This window comes from Ruditapes philippinarum, unplaced genomic scaffold, assembly GCF_026571515.1.
Source record: "Ruditapes philippinarum isolate M1 unplaced genomic scaffold, ASM2657151v2 ctg11127_1_1_1_1, whole genome shotgun sequence".
Lineage (NCBI taxonomy): Eukaryota > Metazoa > Mollusca > Bivalvia > Venerida > Veneridae > Ruditapes > Ruditapes philippinarum.
In genome coordinates this window covers 1-23,278 of record NW_026867052.1, presented here as the reverse complement: position 1 = coordinate 23,278, position 23,278 = coordinate 1, and the positions used below count along the sequence as shown (strand labels likewise).

General features: G+C 32.2%; 1 protein-coding gene across 1 annotated transcript; it reads left to right on the top strand.

The window, feature by feature from the left end:
* The first annotated feature begins 1,314 nt into the window (after positions 1-1,314).
* Positions 1,315-23,254, top strand: LOC132734647 (uncharacterized). Its single transcript, XM_060721434.1, has 6 exons — positions 1,315-1,569; positions 11,753-11,815; positions 19,432-19,521; positions 20,445-20,514; positions 21,611-21,835; positions 23,100-23,254. Exons 2-6 carry the CDS (start codon positions 11,783-11,785, stop codon positions 23,207-23,209), a joined length of 528 nt encoding a protein of 175 aa, XP_060577417.1. The 5' UTR covers positions 1,315-1,569; positions 11,753-11,782; the 3' UTR covers positions 23,210-23,254.
* Positions 23,255-23,278: the final 24 nt, after the last annotated feature.

Genomic DNA, 23,278 nt, shown 5'->3' with positions numbered 1-23,278 from the left:
TATTCAAAGGATTTTATTTTCAGTAAAACCGCATGGAGCATAATCGCGGTGGTTAAAGTGAAAAGAAAAAAAAGTTTACTGTAAGGTAAATGTTCAAATAATATCTACACCTGCCTCACCTAAAAAAAACTAACCTATTATTATTATCAAATATAATAAACAGGTATTTACATTGTTGTACCTTAATTGAGGAGTGTCTTCAAAAACAGTTTTTACAAGTTTCATAATTTAATAGGTTCATTTCAGGCAATCACTGCTTTAGACATAACGATAATCATTTGAACCAAAGGAATTCATAGTGAATCTTAGCTTGTTTTAGAGTCCATATTTATTTTTTTGGATAAGTAGAAATGTCTGAAAAGGACTATTTCAGTTAAATAAAAGAAATATATCAAGACTCACGTAATGACGAGAGACTGCAACTTGATATGCAAATGAATGTGGTGCTAAATGAGAGGAGGAAAGTGTTTACCTTAACAAAGGCTTTAAGGAAAGACAAAGTAGAAAGTAGAAAATTGAAAAAAAAAAAATTTGTTTTGCTTATTAATATTTTTTTTAATAGAATGTTATAAAGTAATATCATCACCATTTTACGTTGATTGTCGAACTTTTTATTCAGCCCAAGATTTCTTGTATATTATGAGAAATTCGACTTAAATGAGGCTACCAGTGGTGAAAACTGATTTAAATGTTGAAGTTAATATTCTGCAAATTTCGATTTACTTTGTTTTTATTAATGAGCAGAAAATATAACAGAAAACGTGTTTGTTGGGTTAGATTAAATTTTCAAAACAGTATCCTCACAAAAACAAATAAATATCATCTATATCATCTCGTGAAAACAGAAAACAATAAAATAACATGAACATTGCAGACTCTGTTTAATTGAGTCTATACATGAGGGACAATGAAAAAGTGCAACATCCAACACGACGCATAAAACCGGCTTGATGTGTACATGAGAATTTATTTATCTTTTATTTAGAAAGTTAAATCTGTTACTATCTAGAATATTCATCGCATGGTTTTACGGCTGTCATGTTTTACTGATTGAAGTCGTTAAATAATCTTTTGTTGCATACTTTAATCGTTAGCTTGTTATATTTTCTTGATGTCACAGTCATTTCGGTGTTTCTCCATGAATCCCCCTGCGTGGTGAACTTTGCAATAAAAAAACAACAACAAAATGGCGGCCATTTTAAGGAAAAAACATGTGACTAGATTTATTTATAATTATACCTTAAAAAGTACTGTTACCCATATAACAGTAAAAATGTCTTGGTACACAGTGAGAATAACTTCAAGTGACCTATGAGAAATTTTGTCTGCACCCAACAGAGTGCGTTTTGCGTGTAAAATATATTTTGGTTGAATAGTCAAATCTTCAACAAGTGCGGAGTAATAATAATAACTGCCATTTGTATGCATTTCATGGTCCGATGATGGTGAATTTGTCAAAGCTCGTATTTTGTAATTGCTGAAACTACATGTTATAAAACGATAAAGTGTAATGCTAAAACTGTCAAATCTGCATCGCAAGACAGTCGTGTCGAAGGATATTTTAAGGAGGTAAAGATTTTTCCATTTTAAAATTGTATATGTATCAAAATAACAGTTAGTTTGTTTGCAACTATAGAGAGATGTGTTATTTTTATAATTTATCTCACATTTATCAACAACATTCATTTATATTTATTTTTATTTCGGTGTTTGTACTATATACTATCAACAGAATTATTTATGGCATAACATACCTTCCATGATGGAACATTTCGCTTTGATAATTATCCCCTATTAGTATCACATTATCTATTGTATGTGAACGATATATTATAAAATAAATTCATTTTTGACAGTGATAATACTTTTTAATGTTATTTAATTTTAATAACTCTATCATTTGTATTATCGAAAAATTATTTAAGTTATCAAAGGTAGAACGAAAAAAAATATTTAAATTGGTTACCTGATTGATTAATTTTAAAAGATAAGTGTTCAGTTTAATCGCTAAAAAACAACACTTAAGTATGACATCTGGACGAATTGTTTATCATAAAGAATGTAAAACTTGATATTTTACAGTGCTTTTTTAAAGTTTTCTTTATAACATGTCAGAATTTCTATGCTGTATACAATAATTAATATCAGTAAGATTGATGATATCTGAAAAATTAAGCACAACTTTGATTCCTCTTGATATGACATTGTTTTAAATAGTCTTTGTTAAAGTGACATTATTATCATCCAACTTTAAATAGTAAAAAAAAAACAGTTGGAAAGAGTACCTGGACAATTTTCCATAATTGTGTTCAATTTCATATCTTAATATGACAAAATAATTAGGTCTTTTATATTGTATTACAAACATTTTTTTTTTTTATTATCAATAATTGGTAATTCACCATTATAATACACAATCTTCTGAATGACGATATCTGAAAAAGTTCGCACAACTTTGATCCCTCTTGATATGACATTGTTTTAAATACTCTTTGGTTAAAGTGACATTATATCCATCCAACTTTAAATGAAAAAAAAAAACAGGTGCAAATAGTACCTGGACATTTTTTCGAAATTGTGTTCAATTTCATATCCTATAATGACAAAACAATTTCTAATCCATGCGACCAACGTCAATTGCACAGGTGAACGTCACATGGCCATGACTTACACTATACTCCCGTTCCCCCTCTACAAGCCAAAACCCTTAAACATCATCCCAACATCATAAGTATTGACACAAATGAATTTTATGAAAAAAATATATGACTCTAAAAAAATATGAAGGTATTTTACTCTACTTTTATTTTGCATAGAAATAACACTAGCATCTCAATTATCAGCGCATATATTCATCAATTTTTTATCGATCTTATCAATCCTGGTGTCAAATCTTAGATAAATATATACTTTTTAAGAAAACAACACTGACACCTTAGCTGATTATACGTAGCAAAAAATATTCAAGCCCAAACTGTCAAATCTGATTGTACCGTCGTTTCGGTATAACTCACACTAAATTCACAGTGAATGAATATTTGTTTGTATTGCGTATTAAAAAAAGTTAAAATGATTAAAAAATAAATAATTATTTGTAATAGTTGTTCAATCAAAGCATCATATGAAACTATATCGCACCTTTTCTCCGATATGTCCAATTCTCAATTCAAAATGAAAGTAAAATGGCGTAGCAGATTGTTTTCAAATGCAATATTTTCATTGGTCACATGAAAACCTCGGACCAATTAAAGTACTCCATACAAAAGCGAAGGGAAACAAAGCTGCTGTTCACAACTTTGTTTTATGAATATGCATCAAATAGTTTGAAAATAAATGCCGAAAATCGATTGAGAACACAAAAGTATAGAAATCACATAAAAGACAGAAATACAGAATTTAAAATGTCGCACTATTGTTTGAGCAATGATTTTATTCAACATTTTCTTATAATACATGTACATGTCGGACCATTTATTGTTTCACAAAATCCAAGAAGAAAAAGATAAATCCGTGAATGTAAAATTCTGCAATTTAGTGAAGAAAACCTTAAAGCATACAATGCAACTAGAGATATTCGCCTTCAGAGAGCACATTTATTTTGCAATATTGAACCCGAAAAAAAAACACGACTGATTGTCGCTAAATTTACGGACTTCCTCGATTGTGAGCGAGTGCGACGAGCTGCTATATGCCTGAAATGATCTGTCTATGGTATATCAGAACAGTATCCGAAAGAAATAGTAGATCAGCGCCGTTAGTTGATCCCTGAAATGTTACAAGCCCACAGGAATGGAATGGAAAGGAAGCATATTTTAAGATGGACAAGCTTAACGGTAACAATCGGCTTTATAGAGAGTCACTAGGAACCATAGAGAGTCACTAGGAACCATTGAGAGTCACTAGGAACCATAGAGAGTCACTAGGAACCAAGTGGGAATGTTTTACAATGTAAATCATGGAAATTGAAATGACTTACTCTGGAACAAAACTATTCAAGGATTTTAGACATATTATTTCAAAAAGATTTCATTTGTCTAAGAGAAATATAGACAACAAATCGTCATATATTGAGCTTAAAGACTATTCAAACCCAATTCATTTATACCGTAAATATCAACATCGTAGGGCAAAGTTGTGGGGCAGTGGACTTGTGGTATATATAAAATATACTATAAGGCAAGTAATAAAAATTATGAACTACATCGCACCTGAGTTTTTTCCTGTGCAAAACGTTTACAATATTTTTTTTTTTACAATTTGAACAAGAAAGTATTGACAACAATTTGCTAGGCAAAATAGTTGTACTTGGCGGTCTTAATAGTATATTATGGTTGTAAAGATGATTTATTCAAATATAAGCACTGGTGAAGTAATAACTATTGATAATCTCATGCCTCGTATTTATAAAGATACCACGTCAAATCATTTCCATGATTATCTACTTGATATTTGTAAAGCAACCAACCAGGGAATAAGTAACGGCCACTAGCCAGGTGATCGCGGGGATGTTACAAGTCTCAGTCTACTTAAGTATGAAGATAATTTTTGCAAACTGGACAATAATTATTCTGAGGTCGGAGAATACAATATTTTGTCTGTGATGCCTCATTTTCGTTTTTATTTTAAATTAACCCTTTCGCTGGCAGCGGGTTATTGTTTAAATGATCACCTATTTGCCAGAGGGTTTTCTAAGAAATTACTATATTATTAGTTAGTATAATTATTATCATTTGTTATTAGTATTATAATTATTATATATGTTGTCGATGGTATAATTTTCTTTATATTTATTATTAATTCTATTATTATTAATAATTTATTGTTATTATTATTATTATTATTATAGAGACGGCTAAAGCCGTCCATATGGCAAATACACCGAAAATAGTATAATAAATATAGCAGTGAAAGGGTTAATATCGAGAAAATATACGAGTCTACAAAAACTACAAATACAGTTATTAAGTATGATTAAAAGTACCAATATTTATTTCTTAGAGAGATCTATATTATCCCAGAAGTAGAACCCACTGGAAAGTGAAAGTGCTCTGAAATTAATGGAAAAAAGTGTTAATAGACTCGCTTTTTTACGGTGTTTTTGTGTGAACAGGGGGATAACTATTTCATGAAATAGATAAATACAGAATCCCTAAAGAAAGCCCAACACGGCAAAATTGAAAATGTTGCAGGCTCGGTTTGATTGAGCCTGTTCATGGACGGTACTGGAAAGTGCAAGTTACCGTCCACGCCCCCTAGCACCGGCTTAAGCAGAATTCAACATTTAACAACAATAATGTCGTGCTGAACGATCTTCAAGGATCGAAAATATAACATCATTGATTAAATGTACGGGGAGACTTTTTACAGCCGCCACACGGCACAAATAACACGGATGTGATCATAAAATAGATAAATACAGAATCCCTAAAGAAAGCCCAACACGGCAAAATTGAAAATGTTGCAGGCTCGGTTTGATTGAGCCTGTTCATGGACGGTACTGGAAAGTGCAAGTTACCGTCCACGCCCCCTAGAAGACTTAAATAATTGTTGACGACGTTTTTTAGTGATAAAAACAGACATAAGAAATGGTTCGATAATTCTTAAAAATTGGCTGCATATAAGGATGTGGTATCCAAATATAATTTATCTTACTCTTCTGAAGATATTGAAATACTTTTAATAATAGCCGTTGTCGAAAAAAAGAACGATTTAAAAAGGCCTCAATCACCATGGGAATTTTCGAAAATATTCCAAACTACAAGTTCTACTATTTTGGGGAAGATATTTCAATTAGTGATTTTAAATATCTTTTTTTGTAATTTAATGTCAGGGGAGCATGAGGAGGAAGTAGACAATCATGACTTTGAGAATTTTATCAATACTTCAGGTGAGGAAATATATGACAGTAACACATTTGAGACAATGGATGAACGTATCTCAAACGAGGAAATTTTGCTATCCGGAAGCTAGGAGTAAACCAAACGCCCTCATTAGAAAATATCCTCTATGAATGCTTTAAATTATCTGTCACTAAAATAATTCACCCATCAAATGTTCTTCAATCATGTATTATATAAGAAGAAATTTCTCAAGTCCTTGGCGACAGGTTTTATTATTCCCTTAAATAAGAAGGGCAATAATTCCAAAAAAAAAAAATTAGAGAAATCAGACTGACAAGCTATTTCTCTTAGTTGTTTACAATTATATTAAAAAGACTTAATCATGGGCAGCAGACCACTGTGTTCTAATGGATGCCAAGTTTGATTTCGAAAATGGGTATAGCACAATTGTTGCTTTTTTTCATCTTACATTGACTGAAACAAAGGCAAACAATTAAAAACAAGAATACCTTGTACCATTGTTTCGTGAATTACAGGAAAGCGTATGTCTGTATTGATAGGTCAAGTTTTGGTATAAACTTATATAATAAGGTATAGAAAAAAAATTCTTATCAATTATAAGATCAATGAATGAAGAGGTAAAAGTGTGTGTTAAACCATAATAATGCCTTCAATGGTTGTTATCCTGAAATGTGTATTTTTTTAATGTCAGCTGAAATTGACATCATAAAACAGAAGCAATATTTTTGTGTGAAAATTATAATACCAATGTCAGTATGTTTACATAAATGAAGGTTTTCTTTGCATGACTTTGCATGACTTCTACAGCATAAATTAAGTAGCCGTAATATACTTATAACATTGGTGTATCAGTGCATAGAAGTAGCATACGTATCTATTTGTTAGAACAAAAGTCTTTAGTAGTCACCAAATGTACATGTTTAATGGAATATTGTCGTATTACATTGCTCAAACAATTGAAATAAAACAATGCAGATTTGTATTAACATGTGTATTGTCTTTTGCGATGGACTTCATATGCATGGTATTTTTCTCTCATCTGAAAATCATCTTCGTTTCAAGTTAACATACTCTTTTGTATTGTTAGTGGCAATGACCGAACATATCTTTATAGACCGAGTATTAACAAATTTCAAATTGTTGTTACGGGATCTCTCTCCCGCTTTTAATTATTACTTTATCTATTTTACGCTCTACATTTTATTGTTGTTTACGTGCTTGGTAATTAGAGAAAACAATACAATTTACAGCTTAACATTTTGAAAACATTCTGATCTAATCAATATAGAAAATTAAAAGTTAAAGACCGAATTATTTGCAATTATGCGATGTGAAAGATGTAAATGCGTACATATTAAAAGTTATCATGACATTAAAGTTAACGCTTTATTTATGCATGAAAACTTCCATTTTGAATTGCATTTATAAAGGCATTAAATTAAAGTTAAAGTGTTGCATGTTCAGCACGCAATAAATATCGGATTGCAGGGGGAGGGGGGGGGCTAATTATCGCATGAGAGACTAGGCGAAATTTAATACATGCAAATTTAGTACAAACATTTTCGTCCTTTATAGGACGCTCAAAATCGCATCTGAACTTTATTGTACTCGTGTTTTTAGTCCTAGGATCTCACTTTGGTTATCGATTGCGGTCTAACAAGGACACTATATCTGTGTTTGTATTTTCTTCCTCGTTCCGCCTATCATACAACTTATTACGGTATGTTTAAACATATTGTAGAACTCTTTCAAATGGTAAAAAATCTTTTAGAAAATATATCAAGTACAGTGGCGACCGTAGCGACAAGTAGTCATGTGTAAATTTTTGAATGGTTGTCGAGGCAGACTTATTAACATAAAAATAATCATTGTAATAGTTTAATGTACGTGTTGTTTTAATATTTCTATAAACCAGTTCAGAGGCCTTATACTTTTACTAACATTGAATAGTACGAAAGTGAATTATTCGGACGAAAGTGAATGTCAATATAAATGATATTTATGTTTTTACAATGACCAAATAAATGAATCGTTTTCGTTGTTATTCATGTTATCATTTAATAACAGCCTTTTGAAATTATCAGATATATCTAAAAGTGACAGACGTTCATTTTATCGTTGTTTAAATATGAATTTATTTCAAAATATTAACATTTATAATTTTGACGGACATTTATTATCAATGATGTAAATGACTATCACAAAATATAAAAGAAAATCCTATCCTTGTCAATCAAGCTGACAGGGGTCTTACAGATAAGCCAGTCGGCGATCGTTATCAGTTCCACATTAACATGCCTGCAAAATCCGCAATTTTCCTTAGACAAACTTTTTGTATAAGACAATGGTGCAGGCTTTTTATATTGACTATTTTGATTTTTTGTCAATTTAAAGCTATTAAATCAGTATATCAAAATTACCAATTATACTAAAATATTGTCAGATGGAGTCATTTTGTTTCATTTATCAGTAACTTTGTATCTATGAAGATAATAAGTGTTAAAGCAGGTACAAAAAGCAGTTACATATATATTATTTACATGTAATCTACATCTCTGACGAAAGTTAAAATAGAGAGAAATAAAGAATCCCTTTAGTACATACAAAACACAAAATTGAAAATGTTGTAGGCTCGGTTTGATTCAGCCTGTTAATGGATGGTAATGGAATGTACAAATAACCTTCCACGCCCACTACCATGGGCCTAAGAAGTATTCAACATTTAATATGACCTGGCAAACTTTGGAATTTTGAAACATTCGCAGATGTTTTCATATGGCGGTATTCATGGAACCTTCAATATCACACGTTAGTGCCATTCCATGAAATGCGGCATATGGTCCCAAAGTAAAAAAGGCGTTTGCCCTGATCACGGTTCTAATTTAAAACCAAAGTCTCGCCTTCTGGTGTATGCGAAACTAATTTGAAGTGAATAATATTGCGTTTTATCACAACATATCTAATGTACAAATATACGTATAATCATATATAATACTATAAAGTTATGCAAGGACAATTTTCTCATTCTCATTTTCCCTTAAAAGATTGTAAAGGATGCTTAATTTATATAATTTTACTATTTATATGTTCCGCTACTTTTATTTTAACTATCTGTGAATTTGTAAACTAAAATGATAATTTGCCTTGAAGTCAAGGAGAAATATTTCAAGATCTCTTCCAAATGTAAATACCATAATACATTGAACTATCCAAGAAAAAGATTAGAATTAAATATTTACTGACCGTGTCACGTGAATCAGTGGGCGAAGCAATCATTTCGCTTGTGTATTTCTTTCTTTTTTCTTTAAGTAAACTTTAAAAAATAACTGTACACTATTATGTTCTACAAATTTAATGAAACACATTTAATCCACATACCATACGCTGTGTTTAGAGATGACTAAACACTTATCTATCATCAATCAGAAATCCTATGGAAACTTATTTGCATAAACGACACACAGCAACTCGAAATGACATAGCGATATTGCGAAGCAACACCCGACAATCGCAAATTACGGCGACAACGTCAAGCGACAATGTCGCGATATCCACTTTAAAATGTCGCCTATAAATGCACGATATATTGCGATGTCACTTCGGTTTGTCGAGTGTTATATCGTATTGTCGCTATGTCAATTCGCATCGTCGTGATGTCACTTCGCGTTGTTGTTTGTCGCCCCTGAAAATGCGACGGCGACATTATCAAACGAAACGACGCTCGACAATGCGAAACGACATATTCCTAATGTCATATCATATGTCACGTGTCAGGGATTAGTTTGAGGGTCGACACGCAAAATATCAAGTATAGCATTGGAATAGAATTTTATTTTGATATTGCAACTTATAGGCATATATAATAACCTACAGCAACTATCATTCTTATAAAACATGCGAAATGAACATTCACTGTAAAAATAATTGTTCGTGCTTACGTAAATATCGAGGTATTTTAATATTGGTTATTATATATTATACAATTATTGACTAGTGAGCCATTGAATATGATGTGATATTCACCGGCAGATATATAATAACCTACAGTAACTACCATTCTAATAAAACATGCGAAATGAACATTCACTGTAAAAATAAATGTTCGTACTTACGTAAATATCGACGTATTTTAATATTGGTTATTATATATTATACAATTATTGACTAGTGAGCCATTGAATATGATGTGATATTCACCGGCAGAGGACATATTGACCGAGGCGATAGCCGAGGTCAGTATGACTTTCTGCCGGTGAATATCACATCTCTTGTCAATAATTGTTTTATTATATGAATAGGGTAAGAATTTTTAAAAAATCACGAAAAAGTACATCGTTATATACATGCAAAAATTTTGCCTCGTTGAAGCGCCGGAAAAAGACGCACGTGTTAGGCGTGCAAAGACTACGCTACGCTGTGCATACAAAAGTAATTCAAGTTTATACTCATCAATACGGTTTAGCCTTTAAGTATAACAATAAAGTAATGATATTTCAATCGAGAAATATGCCATGAAGAACAAACCGCAACAATTATTTTTTAATTTACACACGTAATTAACAGTCTACGGTGTATGGTCATTGAATATGAGACTCAATTTATTTTTAGACTTGGAAAATCCAATTCAGCCAGTTAATATGATACTACACCCAGTGAATATGATTTTATAAAAAGTTCTGTTGACTACAGTTTGGACCAATAAGATTGCAGCTATTTTTAGATAATATAATAAATTACATTATTGTTAAGTATATACACAAAAAACTACAACTATTTCATCATTAGTATTCTAATACTTAGGAGTAATCTTCGTTTCACAGTGGATATTTGCTAAAGAAAGTTCAGTAAATGCGTAACATTTAAAAATTGTGTATAAATATTAGTGTATCATAAATATAATTATCTCCCAATGTTCAGAGCAAATATATATTTCAAGATATCTGAGCAGACACAAGTAACATTATGCTCATCCAAGTGTAGATGGGCAATGTACATGTTGATTTGAAAATAACGTTTTACTTGAATCACTGTGATAAAATAATATTTCACTAACTCGTATCTCGCCTTATCGCCTTAAAGGGATATTCAGACAAAATATTTACAAAACTATCAAAATGATCTTATGTACTCAAATCACGCTAAAATGACATTTCTTAAAGTTCCAGCATGAATTTCTGTTAAAAATCTACATATTTTGGGTTTGAAGCATAAATATATCTATTTTATTGAACAAAATTTAGACGCCAATAAAATCACCGAAAATTTTTAAAACAAGTCACGTCACTTGAATAAACCCTTGAAGTAACATTAACAGATATTGTGGATATTGTAGGATTGAAACAAGTCTAAGTCATTCATTTGACATGTTCATTAACGTTTCCAGAGTTCACCGTGACAACTTTTGTGAAATTTAAGTGCTCTAACCTGACCCACGTGGGTCAAGTTAGGAAACCACCATTTTATTCTTTATATGGAGAAAAGTTTTGTTCTTTTGATTGTCTAATGTATTCATTTTGGGGACATTTACAGAATAATGAATGAAAAATCCAAAACTAAGAAACGAAAATTTTGCCTGTGTCTCCCTTTAAATGAATGGCTGTACTTTTGAATATAATAGTAAGCAGCTAAGTTTATGTTGTAACGATATTTGATAGATAACATTATAACAATATCTAATAATTTACGGTTTTGTTGGGATGCTACAGAGCTAATGTGGTTAATTTACCTCTTTCATTTTGTTTCTAGAATGTTCACCTTTTTGCAAATGTAACATTCAAAGCAAATCATATAAATGCTTAATTTTTACAATGAACAATCAATTAATTCGTTAATTATTTAATTATTCAAATATTAAATATGCATATTTTTGTTTTGTTTTCTTTTGGTTCCAGACTTGAGCACGCTTGCAGCCATTAAACGAAATGACTTACCTGAACAAATTTCTCCTTCCACAGGTAAGTGCATTTTTATGGACTCTTGAGGGAGAACTTACCTCACTTTTAACAGTAAATTGTTTTACACTATGAAGACCCCGATCTTTGATAAACCACTCTTAAATAATAAAACAACAATATCTGTTCAAACATTTAGCTTACGCTAGCACAACGTATTCATGTAAAATATTGTGAGCCCCAAACGGCTATCGCGTGAGTCGTCAATAATTACTTAAAGCAACATCTCCTCTATATGGTAGCTTAGTTGTGCCATTCATGTTTTGCCCTGCGATGCGAAAGGTCGAAAATTAACAAGTTAAAATGGCGTCGCAATATATGTCCGAGATGGGATAAACGTTGACTTTCGACAGGATCTCCATATTAACAGGCTTGAAGCAGTTTTGGGTTGAAATTATTATTCACTCCTAAAAACTTCTTGTCGGCGGTATTTATCGACCACCTTGACTCTAACAATGAATACTGGCAACTCCTGGAAGAAAGTGTCGACCGCATTTTCTCTGTACAGACATATGACACAATAGTTGCAGGTAATTAAAATCAATACTCATACATCATCCTCAAATAAGATGACTAGACTTATTGAATCCTATAATGCAGAACAACTTATAACCTCTCCAACGCACTTCACTGAACATTCTTCTTTCCTTGATAGACCTCATTTTTATTAAGTACCACCAAATGGTATCACTAAGCTTTGTAGCGGATCCCTTTATTTCCTGATCTCACACGTTTTCATTGTCCTGTTGTAGCAGTCCTAAAATTAAGTAAACCAAAGCAGAACAAGTAAAACGGTTTCCTGCGGTGAACATTTTAATGATATAAAGATATTTCATTTAACTATTTTCAACATTATTTGAGGGGGGGGGGGGGGGTAAAATAAACGTTTGTATCAGGAATATAGTTGACAATAATCGAGAAGGTCTTTGGAAACTGGTGACCGTTGAAGACCGAAGAATGTCGAACATAAAAAAAATATTTCTTTTTAAGAAAATGATTAAATAGGCCTCCAATTTTATGAATAATTCCGAGCAAAAAAATAAATAAAGTACACACACAAGTTTACGCAGAAAATATCTCTATTTATTATGGCAGATGCCACTACGAATATTTCAACTTTGTGTATTTTCAGTGTAAACAATTTATTGTTTGTAAAATTTGAGATAGGTATTAAAGAAACATTGATAATTTTCAAACACATATTTCAAGTTTGTCTACCTTAAAACGGTAAAATAATTATAGAAAATTAGAAATATCACGCAATAGTTTTTTTGTCTCTCAATTAGGTATAATTCGGACTAATTCCCTACAGGTAAATCCGTAACGTACCGGCAAACGGTATTTTAGCTGGGTTTTCGAAAAGGTCAATTAACCAATCATATACGGTTACAGAGTCACGTGCTTCCCTCCATGAACCCGAAAACAGGTCACGTTGCTCCTCCATTGCCTCAAAAGTTAAAACGCCGTACCAATACCCTGCGGTTTCTCCAGACCGCAGGAAAAATTTCAGAAGACGTTATTGGGCCCTAAAACAAAAAAAGGGGGTTACGGACACTTTCACAGAGATAAACTAAGGGTTTCATCAGAACTTGCAATTCTTCTTTTTCTAATGACAACGGTCGATTGAGTTTCGCGGAAACATTTTTAATTCTAAAACAATTATTTTCATCAAGTAGCATCCTGAAACTATTTCCTAATAGAAGTAAACAATAAGACCGGGGTTTGGACATCCCTTTTGGATGAAATAACAATATACCTGTAAATTTAAATTTCAGAAACGACCAAACCCTTCACAAAAAAGCCAAACAAAACAATACCAATTTTCATTGGTCAAAATTTTAGAACAAATTAGAAACGATGTCACTACACAAATACGAAAATCTAACTTAATGTATCAAAATAACATAATTGAAAAAATCAACTCAAATAATGTAAACCCTAAAGAATGGTACAAATGTAGTAAAAAATTAGCAAAGAAGCAAACCTCAAGTTCAATACCTTCACTAAATTACAACAATATCATTGCATCATCCGATCAAGAGAAGGTAGAAGTTCTAAACGATTTCTTTAGTTCGCAATCAAAGGTAGATGATAAGGATTCAATACCTCCACCCCTTACTGAAACAAACATTCCTACCCTATCAAACATTAACATATCGCAGCAGGATGTGCTTGACTCATTATCCTTAATAGATCCCTCAAAAGCATGTGGCCCAGACCTTGTAAGCCCTAAATTACTACGAGAAGCCGCACCTGTTTTCGCCATTCCACTCGCAGCCTTTTTTAACAAGCTTATTCGTTCTTCTTCCTTTCCTACACCCTGGAAACTTGCTAATGTAACTCCTATTTTTAAAAAATCTGATCCAACACGTCCCGAAAATTACCGCCCTATCTCATTGTTAAGCTGTATCGGAAAATTGATGGAAAGATGTGTTCATAAGTATCTGTATAATCATCTTGTCACTAATAATTTGCTTACTCCTCACCAATCAGGTTTTATAAGAGGTGACTCAACAGTTAATCAATTAGTTTATCTATACAATGATATTTGTCAAGCTCTCGATCAGGGTAAAGAGGTTAGGGCTGTATTTTGTGACATCTCCAAGGCCTTTGATCGAGTATGGCATCAAGGTCGTCTCTACAAACTATCTTCATTGGGTTTAAATGGATCGCTTCTCCAATGGTTCTCCTCTTATTTGTCTTGCAGGCGACAAAGAGTCCAGTGCAGAAATGTATCCTCAGCATGGGTTTCTATCTCCGCAGGTGTCCCTCAAGGTTCAATTCTTGGCCCCCTTTTGTTTCTTGTTTACATCAATGATATCGTAAATGACATATCTTCTTACATAAAACTTTTTGCGGATGACACGAGTTTGTATATAGTCGTAGATAACCCACTTACTGCAGCAACCAGTCTTAACTCAGACTTAGATCGGATACATTCTTGGGCCAATACTTGGCTTGTTTCTTTTAATCCAGAAAAAACAAAAACAATTACTTTTTCAAGGAAATTATCTAAACCGTCTCATCCTTCACTTTGTTATAACTCTATTCCAATATCTCAGGTCACATCATATAAACATTTTGGTGTTACTTTATCTCATGATGCCCGTTGGAAAACCCATATTCATCTATTACTTGATAAGGCCTGGAAAAGAATCGGACTACTCAGAAGTTTTAAATTTCTTTTATCACGAATAAGTTTAGAACGCATGTATTATTCATTCGTCCGCCCACTTCTTGAATATGCTGATGTAGTCTGGGATAACTTAACTGACGAACTAAATAAGGAAATAGAATCCGTTTAAAATGAAGCAGCAAGAATAGTCGCAGGCGCTACCAAACTGTGTAATATTAACAAGCTTATCAGTGAACTTGGGTGGGAATCATTAGAAAATAGAAGAAATAAACATAAATCAATCTTATTGTATAAAATGAAAAATCATATATCACATTCTTATCTTTCAAATCTTCTAACTCCCACCCAACAAAGTACATATAACCTTAGACATATTGACGATTTAACTCCAGTTCCAACCAGAACACTTTTATACTCAAAATCTTTTCTACCATCTACTATTCGCACCTGGAATTCTCTTCCTGAAACTCTTCGATCTAGTCCAACTTTAAACATATTCAAGTCCAAAATAACCCCGAACATCAAAAGACCACCGTCTTACTATAATACAAGCACACGTAAAGATCAAATCCTTCACACAATATTAAGATTAGGATGTAGTTCATTGAATGAGGATCTGTTCAGAAGGTCTATTGTGAAAATTCCAACATGCACATGTGGAATGAGAGAAACTGTATCTCACTTCTTATTGCAATGTACCAAATACAGAAATACTCGCGAAATATTTCTCACTAATTTAAATTGTCCGGCTACAGTAAATAATCTTCTTTACGGCAACGAACATCTCTCTTCTGATGAAAACAAAACCCTCTTTCAGAATGTCCAAAAATTTATTACACAATCTAAGCGCTTTTGTAAGAATTACTATCAGTGTGAATAAACTTTGGTCTTTCCGTACGCTCATATTTCCTTACATGTTAATCTTAATTATTAAACTCCGATATATATATTCAGTCATACCTTTCCTTACATTCTTCTTTTCTTTTAGCATTTCACCATAATTTAGATTTTTCTATAGTGATAATTCAACAATATATTATTCTCTTATTCTTTGTTGTACATTCAAAGAGCTTACATCTAACCGCAACATTTTTGTATCTTTATCTTGAAAATAACTTTTACTGAGAGGGAATTGATATAAGTATTGTTTTACTTGTTTTCCAATCCAGTCTGAATTACATTGTTGTGCAATGTTTGTAAATGTCATTTATGTACAATTTATTGAATAAATAAAGTTTAAACTAAAATGGCGGGATCGCGGGACGAAAACATGCTAATTAGCGAGAGCGCTGGGCGAAGCTTAAGAAATAATACTTTACCCTGCGTGGGCGCGGAGAGAGATTTAACAAATAAAACGGCGGGGCCTAATTAGCGTGTTTTGTCCCGCGTCCCTGCAATTCTTATTTGTAAATAATCAACTTTTCGCATGGCGGGGTCTGGGGACGAAAACAAGCTTTTTTGCAAAGACGCGCGGCGAAGTTTTATTAATTTAACTTCATCCCGCGCACCGCTGTCCCGCCGTTTTATTTCTTGAATCTCGCTCCGCGCCTACGCGGGGTCGAGTTTTGTTCCTTTAACTTCGCCCTGCGCCCTCGCTAATAAGCGTGTTTTCGCTCCGCGCCCACCATTATAACTTGTTAAATTTCCACTTTTCGCTTGGCGGGGTCGCGGGGCAAGAACACGAATGGCACAATTCAGCCACCATACCTCTAAAACCAATGACTGTACAGTAACCAAACTTTACAGCAATGATTATAAGACAGTGCCGTTTCAAAGTTGTACAAATGGTTTTGGTATGTTGAATAGGTTGGTCATGGCCCGGAAAAATTCAAAGAAAACAAATCATCTTGGCTGAAAATTTAAGGCCCTGAACGTTTATAGTTTATATATGTTTATGATATTTGTAAGTCTTCTACCACAGTTTTTGAAATTTTGGTCCTAAAGTCAAAATTGGCCACACTCGGGGTGATATGTTTGATGTACAAGTAAAAACATGCAACATAGTAGATGTTAGATATTTGGCATTTCAAACCAAGAAAATAAATACAAACATCAATGTATTAATTTAAATAAGTAACGCTGTACAAACGTTTAAAGTGCTGTTTATGTGAGGTCACAATGAAGTGCCAAACAGTGCTTGCATAAACGGTCAAAACAAGAACGCAGTTAAAATGTCGCAAACCTGTTATTTTTCTTTTTTATTTTACTATTAATACTCTGTATTTCGCCTGAAAAAAATATAAAGTAAAATAAAATAAAAATGCACACAAATTTCATTATCGTTTTGAAATTCAATATTCTCAAAATATTTCTTCTAACGGTATACTTTCTAACCGCCTTGAACAGCCTTTAAAAGAATATGTCAATTGGAAACCAATTAAACCACCAATTATGTAGTTCAAACATATTTATTCTTGACATGTTTGAATGGAAAGATATCCATTCTGAATGCATTGATGTAAAATAATGCACGGGTTCTTGTTCAAATGCTTTGTGATTTATCACAGTTCAGGCATTTCTGCATTCCTGGTTATATTCCTAAGCAGTTGACTTGCATTTAAACATGGCAAAGTGATGTTTTTATGGCAATATGCCTTGCCAAGGCAACAATTGTCGTAATTTGCAAAAACTATGTTCATGTATTACAAAGATGGTTGGGTAAGCTCTCAATTGATATAATATATTATGTTAATATGTTCAATCAAGCTTTGGAAATAGCTACTCGTGTATACTAACTCTAAATCGGCTAGGAAAATGTCGCCTTTCACTGACCAAATACGGTCCTTTATTAAGAACCGATGTATTCATGATATACAGGCAACCTACATGTTAATGAATTATGTTGTGTTGGAAAAAAAGGTATAGGTCACAAACATATATATTCCGCGTAGGCTGCTGCAGGTCTTGTATATAAGAATAATGAATATAATAAAAAATTACCAGAAAAGACATAAGAAGCAAGGTTTTTAGGCCGCCTTATTGTGAGTACGCGTTCCCATTCCCTACCGTGGATATATATGCCCCATGCTAGCGGCCATAAATACATTGATGATTTACATCAATGATTGGAAAAACGCACGCGGCCAATCATGATGTTTAACTCTTACGCAGGACGTTATTTACAAAGACATGTCTATAAGTTATCCAATATATTTTAGGACGAATGCATATGTCAAGATACAGAAATCTTTAATCAACTTTGCCAGTTTGTGTGCTCTAATAGCCACGTCAATACATATTTTAGAAAATTAGGACAATGCATATAAAATCGGTGTATTTCATAATATTTGATTATATTGTATAAATGTTGACATTAATTACAAGACAACTTTATAAAACATATACCATGTTGTAGGGACATCTTAATACATATGTAAAAGATAAAGGCAATCCGTTTAACCGTGCTAGTGTCCAGGAATACTTAACTGGTAAAAATCACGCGCAGCTCATCACAAACGGTGTTTGTTTTCATAATAAATTCTTACGCATGACGTTTAGTTTCTTTTTTCCATAGAAAGTTATTCACTACATTGTAGGGACTATTGTACATTTCAAGAATCAGAAATTTATCTCATAGTCCAGAAATACACAGATAATTCGGACATTAAATAATATCAATGAAATAAATGCAATTGTTTATTTATTCATTAAGATATCTATGAAACATAGAGATCTGGTGGTAGGGAAACATATATGCATTTAGATAAATAAAAACATTCCTACATATATCTGTTCGTATTACTAGGATAGTGTCCTGATATATATCATTAATAGGGGCAAAGAGGCCCTGCAAATAAAATCAGTGTTTTGATAACACTCAAAATATTAAAATGTTTGGAATATGCAGTTCATTACAAATATATCCTGATTAACATCAAACAAAAGTACTAATACTGGTAGTACAAGCAACGTAGTGTTTTGAACGATGCATATTTTTATTTGCAACATGCCTCTAGTTTCCTCTTACAGTTAAATTTCATGAACATTTTTTGAAAAAATATTTTAAAGTTTAATGTTGTTAAGTGAACAAAGACAATAATTATAACACTTCAAACATCATTCAAAATTAAAGGAAAATAACACAAAAAAATAAAAAAATTTAAGTGACCTTTACTGCGTTAGGCTTGCAAAAGAAACATGGTAATTAGGTCTGCAAAATCAGCCGATTCCTACTAAATAATGACATGTGTCATTGAGTTACAAAAACTTCATCTTTTTTAAAAACATTTTTAAAATTTTCCCAATGTTAATTGTCTTGCAAATGTTTTAATCCATTTCATTTACACAGTAGGACAGACCCCTTATAGCTATTTCATTTGCTAGATGGTCCCGGTGAAATACGTTAATGATTTGCTGGATTCATAGGCTTTTGGTTGAGTCTATGTTCAATGAAGGTCATTCAAGTTGGACATGTAATTAAACTTTCAGATTTTTTTTTCATATTTCAAACGACCCCAATATTTATGTTTTTATTTTATTGTAGGTTTTGGCTTTCTGTATTTTTGTCATGTACGTTGATTCAACATGCAGACAACGATGTAAACTTAGTCTTGAGCAACAAGGATACAAAACGGTAGTTGTTATCCATTTGTTATTATAGTATGATCGGTAAAGTAAATTTTTCATGGAAAATGAAGATATCATAGATATCATGACACCTTATGTACGTCGTCCAAGCAATCTTAGGTTCATAGAACGCAACCTACATAATTGAAAATGAAATGCAATTTTTGTCGCTTAAGAGTAAATGAAATACACATTATAAAGATATACTTGTGCACACATTTGTCGTCACAAATAATTACAGTGACCCTTGTCTAGTTATAATTTGTATGAGAGTTTAAACAAGGGTGTTTTAAAGATTATATGAAGAGTCCAAATTCTCAGTTTCTTTAGCTTGATCGTTAAGTTCCATAGTTTTGGCTAAGAATATTAGAATATCTGTCTCCGTTCCTAAAAGCAATACATCATGGAAATTTGTTGTTGCTTTACTTTTTGTTCCCAGATTTTGCCTTGGTTCCTACACTTCAAGCATCTTACGCAAATAGGCTGAGGCTTGTTCTTAAACCGTTTTAAAGAGATTTTATACTTTATTCTGAACATAAAAACGAACAGGAGCTATGTGGTCAAACCAAGACGATCTCGTTTATCAAATCCTTGATAACCATGATTATTAAAGATAAAAATATCCGCAGCGAAAATTTGGTTAGATAAAATTTCTTGCGCAATGACAAAAATGACTGAATCAGAATTAGAGGAAGAACGACTTAAGTAGTTTTTAATTTTTAAATTTTGGAAGTGTTTTTCTTATAAAATATAATTAATGTTTTGAGATCTTTATGAATGCGTTGATTTTCAAAACTTGCTATTACATGGTCATTCATAAAGACTGAGAATAGACAAAAGATAGATATTTAGCTGGAACAATATTGTTGGTATTCATATTCTTTCAAGCTGAAAATATAATTGTATCTTTTTTTTACTTTATACTCCTAGTGCGTTAAAGCAGGTACAGAATGCAAAAAAGGCCCTAGCGGAAAAGAAAGATGTTACGAAAAGCAGCCAGGTACGATATGTTTTAATATTTATCTCCGTTAAAGGCCTTTCTAATGTCTGTGTATACAAAAGGCATTTCAAGTATAAGGCTTTTTTTGAAAACAATACACACTCATGTTATCATTTGTACCAAAACTTTTCATAATCATTTAATAGATTATAGGGATATATGAACCGATACTTAATGATTTTAGCCGATTTCATTCAGGGTCAAACGATGTGATTTCAATTCGGCATTTGTATAATAAACTTTTCAATTTTCCACATCTGTATTCTTTTTTACTAAAAAAACCTAATAAGTGGCCTATTATTTTATGTATATTTTCTCATTGTAATTAATTTAGTGGAAAACCGTAAAACATACGAACAACAATATTTTTAATAGCTAAAGTTGGTGTATAAATGTTATCATTTTATGATTTTATGTGGATAACTGATTTATCTGTAACAATTACAAATCGGAAATGCCACAGTGAACTATATCAAAATACTATTTCACATTTTTAAATGACAACACTACTTTTTTAGATGTCCCCGATGTGAAACCTTACTTATTTTTAGCTTACAATTCAGACATTGTCAGAGCTGCTAAGAAACTAAGAAAAACTTGAGAAACAACTAAGCTGAAATTGATAAATAACTTAAATGTCAAATATAATAACTTCAATCCATTCAGTTAAAAAATCAACGAATATCCTCTCTTCTTTTTTTCGTTTTGACAGTTGGCAAATTCCCTTTCACAGTTTTGCAAAACTACTCATCTAAAATGGCCATATGCTTCTCAAATGTTACTTTTTCGCGACTCTGACGAATCTCACGCTGGACCGTGGTGTCAAGATTTCCTTATCATTAATATTTTCCTTTATCTATATAAACTTTTCAACAGTTTAATCTTGTTTGATAATTTCATGTTTGTGTACTCTACAGATAAGTACATTATGGCTGTACGCTTGAGCGGCTTTTGGCATTTGGCTTTTATGCTGAACAACATAAAACCATTAACTTATTGTAAACATGTGTCATTTACATTTTAAATGTGTACCTAAGATAACAGCCAAGGCGACAGTCTGGTTATTTACACAAGTTTAACTGTTATTTTTATAAAGTTGTTCCAGCTTCAAAAAATCCAGAAGATGTAATAAAGTCGGCCACGTTCAAAGTTTCTTCTCAGGCAAACGATATCGTGAAACCATCCAACATTTTTGATGGTGACATGGATACTCTTTGGGTGAGCGAATTTGACAAAGAAGAGAAACCTTATATCGAGATCACCTTTGCGGCAGAATATGTGATCGATTTATATATCATTAAAGGAGTAAACTTTAATAGAGGTAAACATCATTTATAAATTTTGGCCGGTTGCTGATTTAACTTACACACAAAATAATTAAATAAGCAAACTATGTTTTTTCATACAATGGTGACTCTTTGGGTGAGCCAAATTGACGAAGATAAACCTTTTATCGAGATCATCTTTGCGAAAGAATATGTGATCGATTTATATATCATTAAAGGATTAAACTACAATGCAGGTAAACATCATCGTATAAAATGTGGCCGGTTGCTGATTTAATTTACACACAAAATAAGAAAACTATATTTTTTTTCATAAAACAGTTAACTACTTGCAGCAGATCAAACTGATAATTGTAAAGATTAATACCATCAGTGTCAGTATGAATTGCAAAAGGGTCAAAAGCATCATATTCTGTTGTTATGATGATACTCAGTAATAGAATCAGCTTCAGGTTATGGGTTATTAACAGAAACATGATTAAAAATGTCTATCACATCTAGACAACGTGTCGGGTCCAAGACAAATACCTTATCTCCAAGTTGTTCAAATCACACGTATGAGTTGTGGGTACTCAACTTAACGTTTTCGTTTATTGAAAGATTTGTAATACTGTAGCACAAGTGTCCACCAAATCCGGGCTATATGTAGCGACTAAGGCCCATATCACTACATAAAAGGTCAAGGTCACACTAAGAGATTAAAGGTGATATACACATATGTGTCAAAACTGTATAATTTCCATTCATTTAAGGATTTATAAATAACTTGGCACAAACGTCAAGCAAGCACATTATGGTGATATGTTTCAATTTTACCAGAAGAGTTTGAAGCTGATTCACTGTCATACATTGAAGGATTATATAATAACTTGGAATCAGTGTTTTCCATATCAAGATATCTCGTCGCATCCAAAACCTGTGTCCTAAGGGGGACAGGTTGCCTTAAATAGCACTTCATTTCCACATAACACTATTGATCATTAGAAGCAGTGTCTTGTTTATAATAAGCCCGTACGGTCATATTGTCATTTAGAAAAACCAAATTAAAAGTTACAAAAGTTACAACAGAACCAGCATGTTTATAAGGTACAAAATAATCGCTAACAACATGATTATAAACAGCATTATTATCACTCACAGCAACATAATGAATAAGGTATTTACCAATATCATTAGAATTATTATTATTTAACAAGAAGAAAAATATTTTAAATTTAATTTAAAACAATTGAGATTGTATGTGATGTTATATTATAGATCATTTGTTCAAAGACAAGTAAGTATTCCTTCTTTTTACAGATGCTTACAAACTTACCCATTTTGAATTGTCAGTGGACGACATAATGTTACCGGAATCTTCATATACATACAACAGTGAATCTAACATTGTCACAGTTTACTGGAAGTGAAAAAAACGTGAAGAAGATAAAGTTAATGCGTTTCAAGCCACCAAATTTTTCTGGCGTATGGGGTTCTTA